This window comes from Aphidius gifuensis, linkage group LG3 (genome assembly GCF_014905175.1).
Source record: "Aphidius gifuensis isolate YNYX2018 linkage group LG3, ASM1490517v1, whole genome shotgun sequence".
Taxonomy (NCBI): domain Eukaryota; kingdom Metazoa; phylum Arthropoda; class Insecta; order Hymenoptera; family Braconidae; genus Aphidius; species Aphidius gifuensis.
The window spans coordinates 20,478,955-20,496,443 of record NC_057790.1 but is presented as its reverse complement, the minus strand read 5'-3'; the positions used below and the strand labels follow the sequence as shown (position 1 = coordinate 20,496,443).

At 22.8% G+C, this 17,489-nt stretch overlaps 1 protein-coding gene across 1 annotated transcript; it reads right to left on the bottom strand.

Moving 5' to 3' along the window:
* Positions 1–1,709: 1,709 nt before the first annotated feature.
* On the bottom strand, positions 1,710–16,375 carry LOC122852676 (protein amalgam-like). Its single transcript, XM_044152599.1, has 10 exons — positions 16,122–16,375; positions 11,845–11,936; positions 11,160–11,266; positions 10,773–10,958; positions 6,460–6,543; positions 5,506–5,623; positions 4,809–4,946; positions 4,009–4,128; positions 3,054–3,224; positions 1,710–2,301 (listed from the first exon to the last, which is right to left on the bottom strand). Exons 2-10 carry the CDS (start codon positions 11,912–11,914, stop codon positions 1,955–1,957), a joined length of 1,341 nt encoding a protein of 446 aa, XP_044008534.1. The 5' UTR covers positions 11,915–11,936; positions 16,122–16,375; the 3' UTR covers positions 1,710–1,954.
* Positions 16,376–17,489: the final 1,114 nt, after the last annotated feature.

Here is a 17,489-nt window from a genome sequence, read left to right as displayed (position 1 = left end):
ATATATATATATATAAAGTATTATTAACAATAAATTTCTACTATCGACTAATTAAATTGAAAGTTGATAAAAGCTTAAAAATGAATATAATAATAAAAATGATAAGTTAAAAGATATTAAATATGTATAAATGATTAAAATTGAATTAAAATTGATGATAATAAATCGTATTAAATGAATATAAGATGGTAAATAAATTTATTTTAATAAAGGATATATTTAAAATTGGACAATTATATTTCAAAAAGGTAATAAAATCATAATACGTACCAATTACTGAAAGATCTTGAGAGTTTGTAAAAGAAGGGAAATAAAAATCAGCATAAATGCGAAGTACCAAATGGCGCTGGCAGACCTTAATGAAAGTACCAGTATGAGAGAAAATTTTCGTTGAATAAAATACGAGAAAGATAGTTATATACATAAAAAATATTGCAATGGATAGTGGAATAAGAAATGAAGAAGGCACAAGAGAGCCCTTAAATTAATTCACGATGAATTACGTCTACACCAGATGTTGGGGCAGTTGTGTTTACTTGATATATTATTTTTAACTTGAAATTTATCCATGTGGCTCGTGCAAAATCATCACCAATGTCCTCTTATTCATTTATTTATATTTTAACATTTTTTATTCATGCAAAACAAGAGATTTTTGTATCTTACTTTATCCCTTTTTTTTTTACCTTTCTTTTTCATTTTTTTTTTATATTTATTCTTCTCGGTTCTGTTGTTTGTACTTACACTTTTACCCACGGATTTTTTTATTACCATACTTTGAATTTAATAAAAAACTTTAAAGTATTATTTATTTTTTTTATTTTCTTTTATTTCAGAATCTATAATATGTTTTTTGGAATTTTTTTTTTCCGTTTTTTTTTCATGTACAATATTACATTGGTCAAATAATATTAATTAAATTAAATTTTTTAAATAAAAAACAAAATATATATTTATATATTTATTTTATTTATTTGAATATCATTTTTTTTAGTTATGTGACTTTACTAAAAATGTGGCACATATTTATTTATCAATTTTCAATCAACAAAAATGGTTTTATATTTACTTAAACACTCTATACAACAATTTATTTATTTTCATTATATTTTCAATCAATATTGTATATATATATTTATTTTAAACATACGTAATGTATAATGTAAGTTCACTTTATTTTTTTTTTTATGTATATAATTTATTAATATTGTATATATTTATTCATTTTATTTATTAAACTCATTCACAAAATTATTTACACTTATTAATATACACAACACAAGTCTCTGTCAACATCAATAAAGACATATCACGTGTCTAATAAATATAGCAGCCAATATAATAATATATTATTCACAATATTTTTCAATTAATAATTTTAAATATTCATATGTTTATTCTCTATTGTTTTATTATTTTTAATTTATTTATTTGTCCCAATATGTATGTCATTTTATAATTCGTTTATTCAATAAATAAATTATACAAGTCAAATAAAATTATTCATGATAAAAGATAATAATAAATAATAATAAAAAAAGGCAATCCAATAATTCTATAATATACATTTCATAAAAACCAAAAGACAATAGTTAAAGAAAAAAAAATTTCAAAATCTACTGGATATAAACGATTTTCTAAATTTTTTCTAAAACGAAATAAAAAATATATTTATATATACATTACAATGAAAATAAATTACTTTATAAACGATATGTCATTTTCTTTTTTTTCTTTCTTCTTTTTCTAGTGGTCATGACAATTTTATTTTTATTTATCTAAATCATGAATAATCCACTCAAACTTTTTATATATATTTTTTTTTTTTCACAAAAGTGTCTATTATTATATTATTCACCAAATATTTAAATATATCATTGTTGTATTTATTGATATTTGAAAATGTTATTATATTCATAAAATATAATATGATATATATAAGAATATAATTTATTCACAAAAGCCTAAAGCAAGTGATTGTGATGAATATGATAAGCATTAGGCTAATACTGTGGCAACGAAATGGTTGGGTTAAAGCTGAATTTGAAGAACGATTGCCAGAGGGTGATGTAATGATACCAGTAGGTGGACGCCTTCTGTTTATTTTCATAGTTGGTGTTGAACTAGAAGCACCAGATGATGGTAAACCCAGATGGCCTTGTACTGTATTGTCCGATGAATACGCCTTGTTTTCCATTTTCTCAAGTTCAGCAGAACCAAAAATAACGTCTTCATTTTCTTCCTCCTGATCGTAATAAGGCGGTACAAGTACATTCTGCGTTCTTGCTGGTCCAAGTATTTCTGTGGAATTTCATTTTTATTTTCAATTATTTTATTTAATAAAAATAATAATAATAAATAATATGAAAATAGTTTAAGAGAAAATCTATAATTGTACACTGAAAAATATACGAGTCATTTTAAAGATATAATAAGCATATTTAATATTTTATTTAATTAAAAAGTATCAACTAATAAAAATAGAAATGTTTTTTAAATTTTTAAATATCATATTAATATTCATTTTAAATGTTTATATAAAATTTTTATATTTTTAAAATTCAATAAATGATAAAATACAAATAAAAAAAAAATATATGTAAATTTAATATTTTTTATTTAATCAATTTTTAAATCATTGCAAAAAAAAAAAAAAACTGTCGATTTGATTTTAATAGAAAATCAATATTCAAAATATGTTAATTCAACATGTAAAAAAATTTTAATTTATGAGTTTTAAAAAAAAAACATATAGAGACCTATTTTGACATTTACAAAAAAATTAAAAACTGGTAAAAAAAAAACTAGTAATTTATTTATTATATTCTTTGTTTTTCTTTTTCCTTCACTCAAAAGCTTTAACTTTATTATTATAATACCCAGTACTCGTTAAAAATTAAAAACATAAAAAAAAAATACATATATAAATTTTATTTTGTAAATATTAAATGTACTTATTTGACTCTGACTTTTCAACTTGAACCAATGTTTTCCTAGATTTTTATTATATGTAATAAAAAGGTTTAAATATTGATTCATATTTTAAGACTCACTGTATAAACGTATGCTAAAATCAACTTCACCAAGTGAATTTTTAGCAGCACATGTATATGAACCAAAATCTTGTTCTTGCAAATTACGAATAGTAAGAATCATTCGTATTTGAAAAGTTGATTTTGATATTGCTTGAACTTCATGATGTGCACTTGATATGATCATTTCTCCTGTAAGTTAATAATAAATCACTATATGAAGCTAATAGAAGTATTCAACCTTTTAATTTTTTTCTTTTTATATTCAAATATTATTAAGTACAAATTTTCGATGGTCTATCAAATTTACAATTCATCTTTTTATTTAATAGAAAGAGATGAATAAATAATAATAATAATATTGAAAAGAAAAAAAACAAAGTATAAAAAAATATTTTTCAACGCGTTTGATGTCAGTTTTTTTTTTTTACATTTTTATTTTTATCCATTAGCTTAGATCTTGCGGCCACGAATGTTTTCTGAGTGTATCCGTAGCATCGAACTTACCACGAATATATAAGGAATGTAGCCTGGAGAATTTAAAGTTTATCGAAAGTTTTTTTTTTTCCGAAAGTATATAACCAATATACCACTGTAGAATAAAAAGAGAAGGGATGAAAAAAAAATAGTAAATAAATATATATAGATATGATAAAAAGTAAAAAAGTGAGAAAGCTTTTATTCAGTTGAACAGTCTTTGATCGGCATGTGGCTCAAGAGTATCAGTTTTCTTAAAAAAAAAAAAAACTAGAAATAATAAAAATAAATAAGTAAATACTGGTCATATAAATACAAATTGATTTATATTTATTTTTCAAACAAAGTTCCAAGTGACAAGAATAAATAATTAAATAAAAAAAAATAAAATATAAAAAAGCTCTCCAAACTTGAGCTACATTTTCATTTGATAATTATATATTTAAAATAAAACTTTAATAAATTATATATAGATAATATAAATTTGAATATAACTGACCTTTTTCAGTGACCCAATAGTTGATTGATTTTGGTGATGCTTCAACAAAACATTCTAATGCAACGTCAGTACCAAGTGGTGCACCAACAAGTTGATTAGGTACATGAATAACTGGAGCAACTGTAATCCCAAAATTTAAACGCATTGTGTGTAACATTATGATCCAAGTAACTTGATGAGTATAAAAGGGTGGAGTTTGAAGACTGTTGAAGCAAGAATCAGTTGGACAAGATGATGAATAAGATAAAATTATTATATAAGAAGAGATAGTAAAAGAGAAATAGAACAAGAAGAATAAGAACATGATATATGTCTTCAGAAAGAGAAAGAAAGAGATGGTAAATTTTCAAAATTAAGCTCAAAGTTGTGTGTTGGAAATAGTGAAATGTGCCATGAGGAAAACAGACTATGGCCCGTAGGTGACTCAGAGACAGACAAATTTAGATGAGACACTGTAGAAGGTACAAGCACACTGCACGTACAACACAACGATATTCTCAGGATTTATAAAATCTCTTTTATCTTTATCTCTCTTATATCTTTGTCTTTATATACATTTGATGCTTTCATTTCTATCTAAAATCCCATATATAATTGTAAATCCACATACATATATATATATGTAAATATTTATGTATATATAAATTCACATATTCTATACATACATCACAACTAAAATTTATACCAACAATTTTAATTTTATTTTGCTTTCATGTCTTATTCAAGTCTCAAGCACATTCAGTATACAAAATTCAACCTTATAACCTGCAGCTTCATTTCTAATTACTAATTATACTTACAATGAACGTTGATCGTGATACGCTTGCTGATAGCCGGTGGAACTCCGTTTGTTGCAATACATAAATATGCACCCATATCATTTCTTGATATTTTTGTTATTCTTAATTCTTCACCACGATATTCACCTACAGTCATCACTAGAAAATTTATATATATTATTAAGTTATTTATTTATTTATTGTTTCATATTTTATTTTCATGTTTCAATGAAAAATATAATTTTTTACAAAATTATTTTACCATTATTTAAAATATTTTATAGAAAATAAAATGAATTTATTATTACATCACAATCCAATTATTTTTAATTTAAAATTCAACCACAAAAAATTATTAAATATAATTATTCATACTGAATGTTTATTCTGTACGTAAAATTGAAGAAAAAAATTATGTCTGACACTAATTGACCTATACTACTGAAATATTCAATTCAATGTTAAACATTATTGAATTTTGAAAGTTATTAATTATATTTTTTTTTAATAAACAAAAAACATTAATTTATTGTTTCTATTGTTTAAAAATTATTTGTTAATTACACATGGAGAATAAAAAAAAAAAAAACAAACTGAAATAATAATTAAAATTCTAAATTATGACGAATGATTTTGCTGTTTAAATAATCTATTTTTTTCTTTTCGATATAAACTTATACTGATATAATGAATTTATAATAGTTGTAAAATCATTTACCTTTAAATTTTTTATCATGAATTGATGGTGAATCACGTATAATAATATTTTTTCCATCTTCACGTTTCCATGTAACTTTTGGCTCAGGTACTCCTTTTGCACGACATGTTAATTTTACCTGGTATTATATATAATGGTTAAATTATACATACGATAATGGTATTCAATGTAGTGATGAAAAGGACAGATGATATATTCTGTGAAGTGAATGAGACAAAGAGAGAGAGAAGGAGAGACAAGGAGACAGAGTGAGAGGAAGAAGTTGTAGAAGGTGAACAGGCATTTTGACTCGAGGCGATAAATGAATATTTGCCGAGTGGTAGCATTATTTGTGAGTATATAACCTCAGGAAATTTTGGGTTTATATGGAATGAGGAATAACGGCAAAACGATGTTACGCAAGCACTTATTGATGCATCTCAATTGAAGTCCACTTGGCATTCATTTGCTTCCAACTCTTTGCTCAGTTAATTTATTTTTTATTATTACTTTGAAATCATCAAGTGCATATTTAATATTCATCAAAATAAATATATAATCTAATTGACCAATTGTATACTAATTATTAATCATTCATTTTGAATATATGTTAATAATTTATTTTATTTTTTTTTTACAACACAAAGAGAAATAATAATAAAAAAAAAAATTACCACATATAGAAATTATTTATTTATTTATTTTTCAATTTTAGTCGCTCAAAAGCTTGCATGCTGTGATATGTGAGCCCTTTACTTTGTTTATTATTATCATCAGTATTTATTTATAGGGTCATTGAAAAAATAAATAGTTTATATTTCATTTGAAAAAAAAAAAAAAATAATATATTATTTTTTTCTAAAAAATATCAAATTTTATCATTGTATATCGCATGCCCACTTTACTCGGAATTCCAATGAATTTATTTTGCATTATTTTATAAAATAATTGTTTTTAAAATTTATATTTATTTACCTGACCACCTTCACCAATCATAACATCACCAGATGTTTCTTCAGCATCAAAATCAGGTGGTACTTCGATTGAAAGTAATCCAGTCTGCAAATAAAAAATAATCATTCAATTAAAGTTTGTGATAAACATATAGTTTTAATCAATTTTAATCAATCTACAATGCATTTTTATGTATATCAAAGTTTTTGAGAGTTTTTGTTGAGTAAAAATGACGAAAACCAGTAAAACTTTATCAATAGAAATTTTAAAAAAGACTCATTACTTGTGAGAAATGTTTGACTCTTTCTTTTTCTTCATCTATTTAATTATTTTTTTTTTTTATTTATTAGCTCTTATATTATATCAATTTTTTTCAAATACCAAGGAAAAAATATTTTATATTTTTATTGAGTATAATTTTAATAATTTTTCTTTGATCGTCGAGTAATGGTATCTTGTTATATCATCATTTTATTTTTATCATCATCATTACATATTTATAAATATATTATTAATGGAAATCCTGGAAAATAAAGTTAGAAATATATAAAAATTAAAACGGATAATATAACAAGGTACTTGACGATCAAAGAAATGATTATTAAAATTATTTTTTTTAATAATTCACACAATTAAAATCAATAAAAAAACGTAAAATATTTCCTTCTTGATATTCTAAATAAATTGATGTATAATATAAGAGCTAATAAATAAAAAAAAAAAATAGACAGATGAAGAAAAGAAAAAGTCAAACTCTTGTGACTCCATCACTCACAGTCGTTGAGTATTTTTTAAAATCCTCATTGATGGAGTCTCACTGGTTCTCGTCATTCTTACTCAACGAAAATTCCCAAAAACTTTGATATATGAAAATACATTGCACATTGATTCGTTGCCAAATACAAAAAACAATTTGATACTTTTATAATGTAATAATTTAAACTTTATATATAAAAATAAAAACTTTATATATATTTTTTTTGTTATAAAATATGTCATAAGGGAAATTGAAAACCACTAGAGATAATATAGTCCCTTGTGTATGTAAAATTATGCTCCACCCATGTATAATCATATGCATATTTAAAGTTCCAACTGAACGGCATATTACGTACGCAATTATATTTTGAAATAAGCGTGCCGCATATAGTGGATAAGTGAGAAGAAGAGAGACTTCAAGAAACTACAGAACAAAGACTTCGTAACTTCAATCATTATAATCAAGTTGGCTTGAGTATCAAGCATTTATCTTCTCACATTTTGTATGTTCCAGACACCAGTGACTAAAATATACCATCTTTTAATAAGTCACCATGATTTATTCATTATATATACCTCGAAAAAAGAAAAAAAAATAAACCAAAAAAAAAAGAACAGTAATTATTTAATGATATTGTTCAAAATAACTACCAAAGTGATTGTCAGATTTAAAGAAAAAAATAAAATGAATATATCTTTTTCTTGCCACAAAACTGTCATGTCAGTAAATTACCAACATGTCTTGATAAGACATGTTTATAAATAGAGATTAATTGTGCACTATAATTTTTTTATTTATCAGAAATGTCTATTGTTAAATTCGATGACAAATGATTTTTTATAAAAAAAAATTTTAACTGTTAAAATTAAATAATTAAATAGTAATTATAAATTTTTTATTTTTCATTTATATATGATATATATTTTCTTAATAAATTTTAACTTAAATACAAAATTTTAGTTTACGTATATACCCGTATATATATTCAAAAGAAATATATATATATAAAGATAGTAAGAAAATAAGATAGAGAAATAAGGGCCAACATCTGATTTGAAAACTCAAGTTTTACGGAAAGACTTGGTAAAATTAGAACTCTACAGCCGTTGCAAAAGGTCGAGTAAAATTTCTCTTTCTCACGGAAACGAAAAGTAATTGGCCCGTTGCGGTAAAATCTAGATAACATCCTCGTGTACTACAAGAATGATGAAAAACGATGTTGAAACCATCAGTAAAATTGTTGACTTTAAATAAAAATAAAAAAAACTATTTAAACAAGAAAAAATTTAATTAATTTAATCATTAAAACATATAGTGATAAAATTTTAAAATTCATATTAATCATTAAAAAATTTATAATATAATTTTATTTTAGCAAACAAAAGCTTCACCAACAAATCATGGTATTTTATTTTCATTTTTTATTTGTTTTTTTTGTTTTTATTCTGGTAAAATTTATTTGTTCGTGTTTTCAAAGTGAAATGTTTATCGATTTGTATGTATTGGTATATGTACTCAATAATAGCACGGTTGCCAATTAGATATTTAAGCATTGTTGCTCATTTGTGTCCCGTATATATAAAGCATCTTCTCATTTGTCGGATTACTGAAAAGCGCTCTGGCATGTTCGCTAAAGTGAATATAATTTTACAAATAAAATAATACAAAAATATAAGATAAGATAACAAATGTGTAAAAATAATATATATAAAAGTGAGAAACATTCATGTGCACTTTGTTTTACTGAAAATTTACAAAGTAGTAAAACGGCTAACGTGTCAGCCAGCCACCTGCGTCTTTTTGAGAATAAAAAAATAAAAACTTTTGCCATTTCTTTCGCGGTTATTCGTCATTGTTTTACAATTTCAAGACACACGAAAGCACGATAAAAAAAATAAATAAAAATAACAAAATAACAAAGATAAAAAAAAATCTGTGACAAACAAAAATGAAATGTAAATTTAAATACCAATTTATTGATATTTGAAATTTGATTTAGAAAAAAAAACACACACACACAAAACACCTCAATAATAACAAATAAAAATAATGACAAATATTAATTATTAATTTGATGATTGAATAAAAATTAAATGAAAAATTTTAGATTAATTTTCTATTTAGGTTTAGCTAAACCTTTTTCATCTATACATGCATGAGATATTTAGGGCTTTAATTTATTTATTAACGTGTATTATGGAAAGTAAATTTTGTAATTAGTTGAAAAGCTTGTTATTAAATTCAAAGAAGATGTTTATGAATATATTGTCGGATAGTTAAAGCAAAGAATATGTATTATAATAATAATAATATACATGTATTTAAAGGTAAATAGTTAAAGGTGAAGAAGACGAAAGACCGAAAACTTTGATGCGTTGAAAAGTCGAGTTGTTGGACCTATGACGTACATTTCACAAGAAGATATTACCTTCTTCTCTTCTTGGGTATTATGGGAATGAAAGCTACTTATAAACCGAGTTTAATTCAAGCATACTCGTCCAAAGAGTATTTACCAGAATCAACTAGAGTAAGTAAGACCGAAAGTATTATTGCTATATACTCATGCTAAAAAATAAATAAAAAACGTATTAAAACATGTATATGTGCTTTCCTTTTTTTTCTTCGTTATTATTTATTTATTTATTTTTTAAAGTTTTCAAGTTTTATCTAATTTTTTTTTTTATGTTTTTCTCTGCAATTTTCTTTTCTCACTATTTTATTTATTTATTTTTTCTAAGGACAAGTATAACACAATTATTGTGACATGGTGTACCTGTAGAATATAAATGAAATTGTTTTGAAAAAGTAAAAAAAAAAAAAATAGTGGTAATAATACAGTTGAGTAGTAAAATGTTAAGTAACATTGAAAGTGACAGACTACGTGATAATTTATTTAGTGAATTAATTTGAGTCTAGACTTGATTTAATTTATTTAATTTTTTTTATACTGAATTAATTAGTTGTAGTGTATTAATTATTTATGATTTTAGTATGAGATGATGACAAGTATTTAATATCAATTTAACCACAATATTAAATTGATTATCATTTAATATCAATTAACCACAATATTAAATTGATCAATTTTAACAATAACAAATACAGAAGTCAAGTGATTAGAGACTAAAATCCAAAATAAGGCCAAGTACTATATTGCTGAGTTAATCAACAACAAAATCATCGACTAAATGACTCTTCAAAGTCACATTAAATCGTATAACGCGTTCGATAATTTAACATTGTATACTTGTTTGAAAATTTAAAAAAATTTTAATACTATTTTCATTAATAATTAGTGATACAAAAATTTTTATTAATAAATACCAGTTTGGAAATTTTTTAAATACCAATATTAGTAAGAAACATATTAAAATATTTTTCCGTTTTAAAATTAAAATACTGTATAATATGTGAAAATTAATATTAATTAAAATCCCAATTATATTTTATCATATAATGTATAAAATATATTTAAAATTTCCATGACAAAATGAAAATGTAATTTATAATGTAGATATTTTTTCTACTCAATGTAAATGAACGTTTATTTAAATTAAAATGAAAAATATCTTACTTGACTTTTCATTGGATCAGTATTAATTTGGCACATATAAAGACCAGCATCTTCAAGTTGTACACCTTTGATATGAAGATTCCAAGTTGAATGATCACTACGTGATACTGATACACGTGGATTATGTGTTATAACATGATCATGAATTGCTTGAATTGCTTTTGTGTCAGCTTTAACCCATCCAACCTGTGAACAAATCATCACTATTATTTTAAAATATTACTTTACGACATCATATCTTACATAGAAAAAAAAAAAACCCCTCCTCAACAAATGACATAATATTCTTATTTTGATTATATAACATTATTTTTGAAATATGTTATTACTTATTACTTGTAAAATATGTGTATGTCAGAATATTTTATTATTGACAAATATACTTACTCTGTAACCACCCAAATGTTCAACTAGACATGTAAAGGTTGCATCTCTACCCAATGGAATAGTTAAATTTGATATTGGTGATGAAAACTCAGGCTGAAATGCTCCACCTATTTTTTTTTTTTTTTTTCAACAAACATGAATCATAATTTCATAAACTATTTTTTTATATTAACCAACAAACAAGTAGAAAAAAAACTCTAAAATATATGATTAAGCAATTTGTTTTAAATATTTTAAATAATTAAATTATTAAAAAATAATAATAAAAATTATTATTCAACAAGGTATTTTTCATTTCAAATATTAGTCGTGATGTCCCAAGGTATTTGTATATATATTTTCGTCTTGTGAATAGTAAAATAGTGAGATTGTATATAGTGATAGTATAGACAATTCTCTAGTGTATGACCATATGCGTTTTGTGTAAATACATATCATATGTATATATCAAAACCATATATTGGTCCCATGTGTAAAATATAGAAGTTTGTTTTAAAGCAAAAATCATCAATTCAATATACACTGCACTTGCTATCTTTTCATTATAATAATAATTATTATTATTATTTAAAATTTTGAAAATTAACAATTTAACAATTGTACTAAATTGAACAATTTGTTGCTTTAATATATAAATTAATATATAAGATAATTTAATACACTATGGGTTTATTTATATACTCACCAAAGTTGTCATTCGGGTAGATCAGGAGGGCAATCAGTAAACCCCAGAGAACTCGTTCACGCTCAGCCATATTGCCGCAATCATGAAAGGTACTTTAAAAAAAATTTTATAATTTACATAATTTTGTTTATATTTACCTAAGTAATTTTTTATTATTATAGATTGTTTTTTATTTTTATTTTTTTTTAAATATTTAAACAAATACATATTTGTATATTTGAACTATTAATTTTTTTTTTATTTAATATTATATTGTAAATCATTTAAATTTATTATATTTATCTGGTTTATTTATATTTAAAATTTCAAAATTATTTGTATGACTTTATTACCATAGGGAAATTAAAATAAAAAAAAATTACTTTATGATTTTATGACTGAATATAATTCTTTTTAAGTGCATTTTTTCACTATTTATTTTTTTATTTTTTATTTTGTTAATTTTGCTTTTTTCTTATTTTTGTTTTTATATATTTTTTTTTTAACTTTTATTTTTTTCATATCGGATGCAGAGCACACACGTTGCCCGCGTTTTCAACGGCATATTAAATCCTACCCTTTCCATATGACCCTGGAAGAACGATGTGAGACGAAAAAATAATATATATATATTTTTTTTTTTATGTTGTTTTAGTTTATTTACAAAATACAAGTGTGTAAAATACAAGTCATGACGATATTAACCTCTTGGAAAATTCCAGAACGAGTGACATTTAATAAAAGTGTGAAAAAATTATAAGCATGTATATGTAAACACTTATAAAATATATATAAATTTATTTAGTAGTATATGACAATTATTTTAAATAAAACAATTTTTTTATGAAAATTATTTTTCTACTTGTTTTAATTATATTATCGTTGTGCAAAAAAAAAAAATTTTATAATAATTAAAAATTAAATTTGTCATTTATAAAAAAAAAATTTTTTAATTAATTATTATTATTGAGTAGGGAAAAATTGGTAGGGAAATTAATTGGTAGGGAAAAAAAAATTATTAACAAATACACGTTTTGAGTGAATAAAGTTTTTAAAAAATTAAATTTTTTTTTTCCCAGTATTTGTATTTAAATATTTATATGTATATATAGAGAAAAGTGGGATCAAGTGAGCCCTTTGAAAAAAAATTAATTTTTTAAAATATCTATGACTAAAAAAAAAAATGAGTATAAAAGTTTTTTATTGGTGGTTTAAAGTACCTTAAAAAAATAACAATCATTTAGAAAAATAGTTTTTAAAATTATTTATCACACACATGATATCATCTAAAATATTTTTAATTTAAAAAAAAAACTAATACTCTTATACTCGAATGGGACTAGATAATTGAATTGTAAAATAATCTATAAAAAAAATTTGTAACTCTTGTAAAAATGAGAAAGAAAAAGAATTTTTATTTATTTTTTTTTCCAATTTTTATAGCAATTTTTTATATCAAAAGACCTCTAGTCTATTGATATTATCATTATCAGTATTCATTTATACAATCATCAAGAAAATAAATACTTTGTATGATGTAATTTGCATGAAATATATATTTTTTTATTTTGAAAAAATATCAAGTATGCTAACTTAAACCCAGCATGCATTTTCTTATAATAACTTTAATTTTTTTTCATTTATTTTTGATATTTATTTATTCGCGATTCTCGTTGATATGTTAAGAAGAGATTGTTGAATGTTATGATGATTACATTGTGCAAATATTACTGCTATATATAAATAAAGTAATAACAAAAGATATGAAATTCAAGTTGTACAAAGATACAACACATCCACATTTATATAAATAAATATACAAACATTTGATTTATACATACAATTGGAACTTCCATCTCGGGGTTATTGATAGTATACGAATTGAACTACATTGGCATATCCTATTTACACAGTAACAACTATTCAACCGTTATCAAATTCAATTCTTTTTTTTTAAATATATATATTCTCTTGAAATATTATTTGCTAAAATATTCTTCAACGACTATTACCCTCAATATAACTAACGATTAATTTTCATCAAAATTACTTGAATATAAATTTTTACGAAATAAACATGAAAATAACCACAAATAAATAATAATAAATTCAACAAAATAAAACGAATAAGAAAAATAAAAAAAAATTCAAATGCATTAGTAAACGGTAAACGAGGGTCTGTCCTTGACATTTTTTACTAACGATCATTTTTTTTTATTATTTTCTTCTTTTTTTTTTTTTAACATAAAAATACAAATCGTAATACCTTCGGAAATGATGAATTATAATGTCTCGTGAAATTCAAATATTCTTTAATTCATATGTACAAGTTTGATTATTTTTTTTTTTTGTTATTTTTATTTAACCATAAATTAAATTTAAATTTATCAATAAAATTATAAAATATGTTTATGACATTTGAAACATTAATTTATAATATATTATAAATTTATTAAAATATTATTTTTATATATATAATAATTTATTATACGATGAAAAAAAAAAAAAAAAGAAAATTTTAGGAAAAATTATGTTTCTGAAAATATAAAAGGGGCGGGAAAGATGAATGATAGAAAAATGTTGAATATTTGAAAAAATAAGTTGGGAGAAAAATTGTAAGGAAGGAAGGAAAAGAAAAAAAAAAAAAAAAAAAACTCAATGAAGAGGGTGTAAGAAAGACGTGCTAGAAAATTAGCGACATTTTCCTATGGCAAAGAGTTATGACCATCGTCATTGTTTTTCTTTCTCAAGAGCAATTGCTTGACTACTCAACTCTTTATTCTCACCCCTTCGTCTCACCCCAAACCCTCCCTAATAATATCAACTAACCTTTGCATTCTCGCACTTTTTTTTTTACTCTCTCTCTCTCTCATTTTATTTTAAGTTATTTACTATTTCTGTTTTACTTAATTCACGTTATATACTCGGTATTGTAGCCAAACTACTTGCGAACATTAAGGGTCATTACAATGGCTATAAATTGTGGGTACCGTCCGCCACAATATTTATGTTATCAATTTCAAGCCTACATTTCCATCCAAGAAGTGACTCTTAGTAAGAGTCTATTTAATAAATTGTCTTTTAAATTTTTTTTATTGTTTTAACAACATTTATAAACAAAACAATAGTATTAATTTTTTTTTATTTTATTTTTTTAATTATATAAATGTACAATTATAAAATTAAAAGTTTTTTTATATTTCTTTTTTTGTAATCTTTATTTCAATATTTTATAAATGAAAAAAAAAAAATGTCATTAATATGAATAAATGTTTTTTCTTATGCTATTTTTATATCGGATTAAAAAGATTTATTATACAAAATTTTATAGAGTTAATTTTTCTGTTTTTATATTTATTCTTTTATCAATTAAATTTTTATAGTCAAGATTTTTATTTTATTAAAATTATGTAAATACAGTTTGACGTGTATGAGTGTGTCAATAAATTAGAATTTTTATTTAATTTAATGTTGAAATGATTATTATTTTGAAGATGAAATCGATGCTTGGCTGACTAAACACGAATTGTGACTACTTGAATTATTCACATGGATATTAATAAAGTACTCAAGCATCAAATATGACATGTAATAAATGTCACATTTATATTTGAATGAATTAATAGTCATGATAATTTTTTTCTTGATATTTATTATACACACACACACAAATACACGCAAGCATTAATATTTTTTTTCCGCTATAAATGCCTTTGTAATTTCATTTTTTTTTTTCACGATTGTAAGTGCTATTTAAAACTTACACAAACATAAAAGTTTTGAAAAAAGCTTTTTACCCTTGATAGCTCAAAACGTTAATGGTAGCTCACTTAAAATTTAATTCAATGTAATGCAAGTATTAAATATAATTTAAAAAACAATTGTACAAAATTTTTCAAAAAGTTAAATAAATAAATATTATTTGTTATAGGTTTAGAAATAATTGAGGAAACAATAAAATTTAAATTAATAGAATAGAATACTAATCACGCGTGGCTATTTTTAAAAAGTTTTTTTTTATAATTTTTTTTTAAATTTTAAATACTTTTTCCGTCTTTATTATCCCCTTTCTTTTTTCTATCAAGTTTTATATACTTTTAAAAAAACTTTAACCTGTCAACCACAAGTCTTCGTATTATCTTCACATTAAAACTTTAAATAACATCGTTAATTACAAAATCAAATGAAAATAAAATTAAAAAAAAAAGAAATAATTCAAATATTACAAAATTAATTCATCACTTGTTATAAAAAAAAAAAGGAAAAATTACATTAATCACATTTAAACACAAACTCACGTGTATCATCATTGACATTTAATTTCTTGAAGATAATTATTTAAATTGTTTTTTTTTGTTTTACTAATGAAAATAATTATTTTTATTCTTTTATTATAAAATTAAAAATATAAAATATCATAATTATTTATAAAACTTTAATTTTTTTATGAATAAAAGTAAATAAAAAAAAAAAAAAAACACGTGTCGTCACGTGGTTAAAATTTGTCTGATAGTTATGCGTGACCGGCTTCATGGATAGACACCGGTAAACTGTTAGAATTTCAAACCAAGTGTTCAGATCCGGAACAGCGTAAAAATGGGTCGGTGGTAAATTGAGGAAAAAAGAGGGTGAAAGAGGGGATAGATAGAAATTTAGTAAAATAATAATGCGCAAACTCGTTGATACTGGTTTTGGGTGTTGAGAATAGAATGAGATGTACTAAAACTACAGAGAAAAGAAATCAAGACTGATTTAATACGAAAAGTGTAATTGAGAAGTAGAAAGGGAATATGGACAGTGGCCGGCGGCAGGTAACCTCAAAGAAACAGCACACAAGGGGGATGAAAAAAAAAACACACATATAAAAAAAAAATAAGGTAAAAAATGTCTCGTTAATTTACTCGGACTGAGTTTGAAAAATTAACTATTCATTCTACTGAAAACTCAACATTGTTCTTTACAATTTTTTTTTGTTTTGTCTATTTTAGTATTATTTTTTTCTATTTATTTTTTGTTATTTTTTCTCTTTTTTTTTGTTTTCTGTTTTCACCCACAAATCCTTGGATAAAAAAATATGTGACACACAGTAACTTGTTGATTTTTTCGATTATTGAATTTAAAAAAAATAAAATTACATTATTATCACTTTTGTACATTGAGTATTATTTTATTTATTTAATTTTCTTTTTTTTTTTTCTATTGCAGTTTTATATTTATATATTTTGAGTAGTTTGTAAATAGTATATAGAGACATATAACTTTTTCATATTGTGGACTCGACAGAATTTTTTTTTTAGTCTCGAAAAGTCAGATTTAAAAAATAATAATAAAAAAAAAATATATATATAAAATTGTTGGAGACGAATGGAAAGCGCATAGATAGAAAGACATTGAAAATTAAAAGCATATCGAAAAAATTTGTTTGAAAAGTGTTGAATGGAAAAGTTGTGATTGTAAAATATAATCGTTGAAAAAGACTATTGGTAAAATGTGAAGAATTGAAAAATAAAAAAAATTTTTAATAATAAAAATAAGAAATGATTGTGTGTATCGACGTGGCATCAAACTGAATACCTAATGAAATAAAAAATAAATAAATAAATAATTTATACAGTATAAAAAATATTTATATAATAAAAGGAAATATAAAAATTGAAATGTAGAAA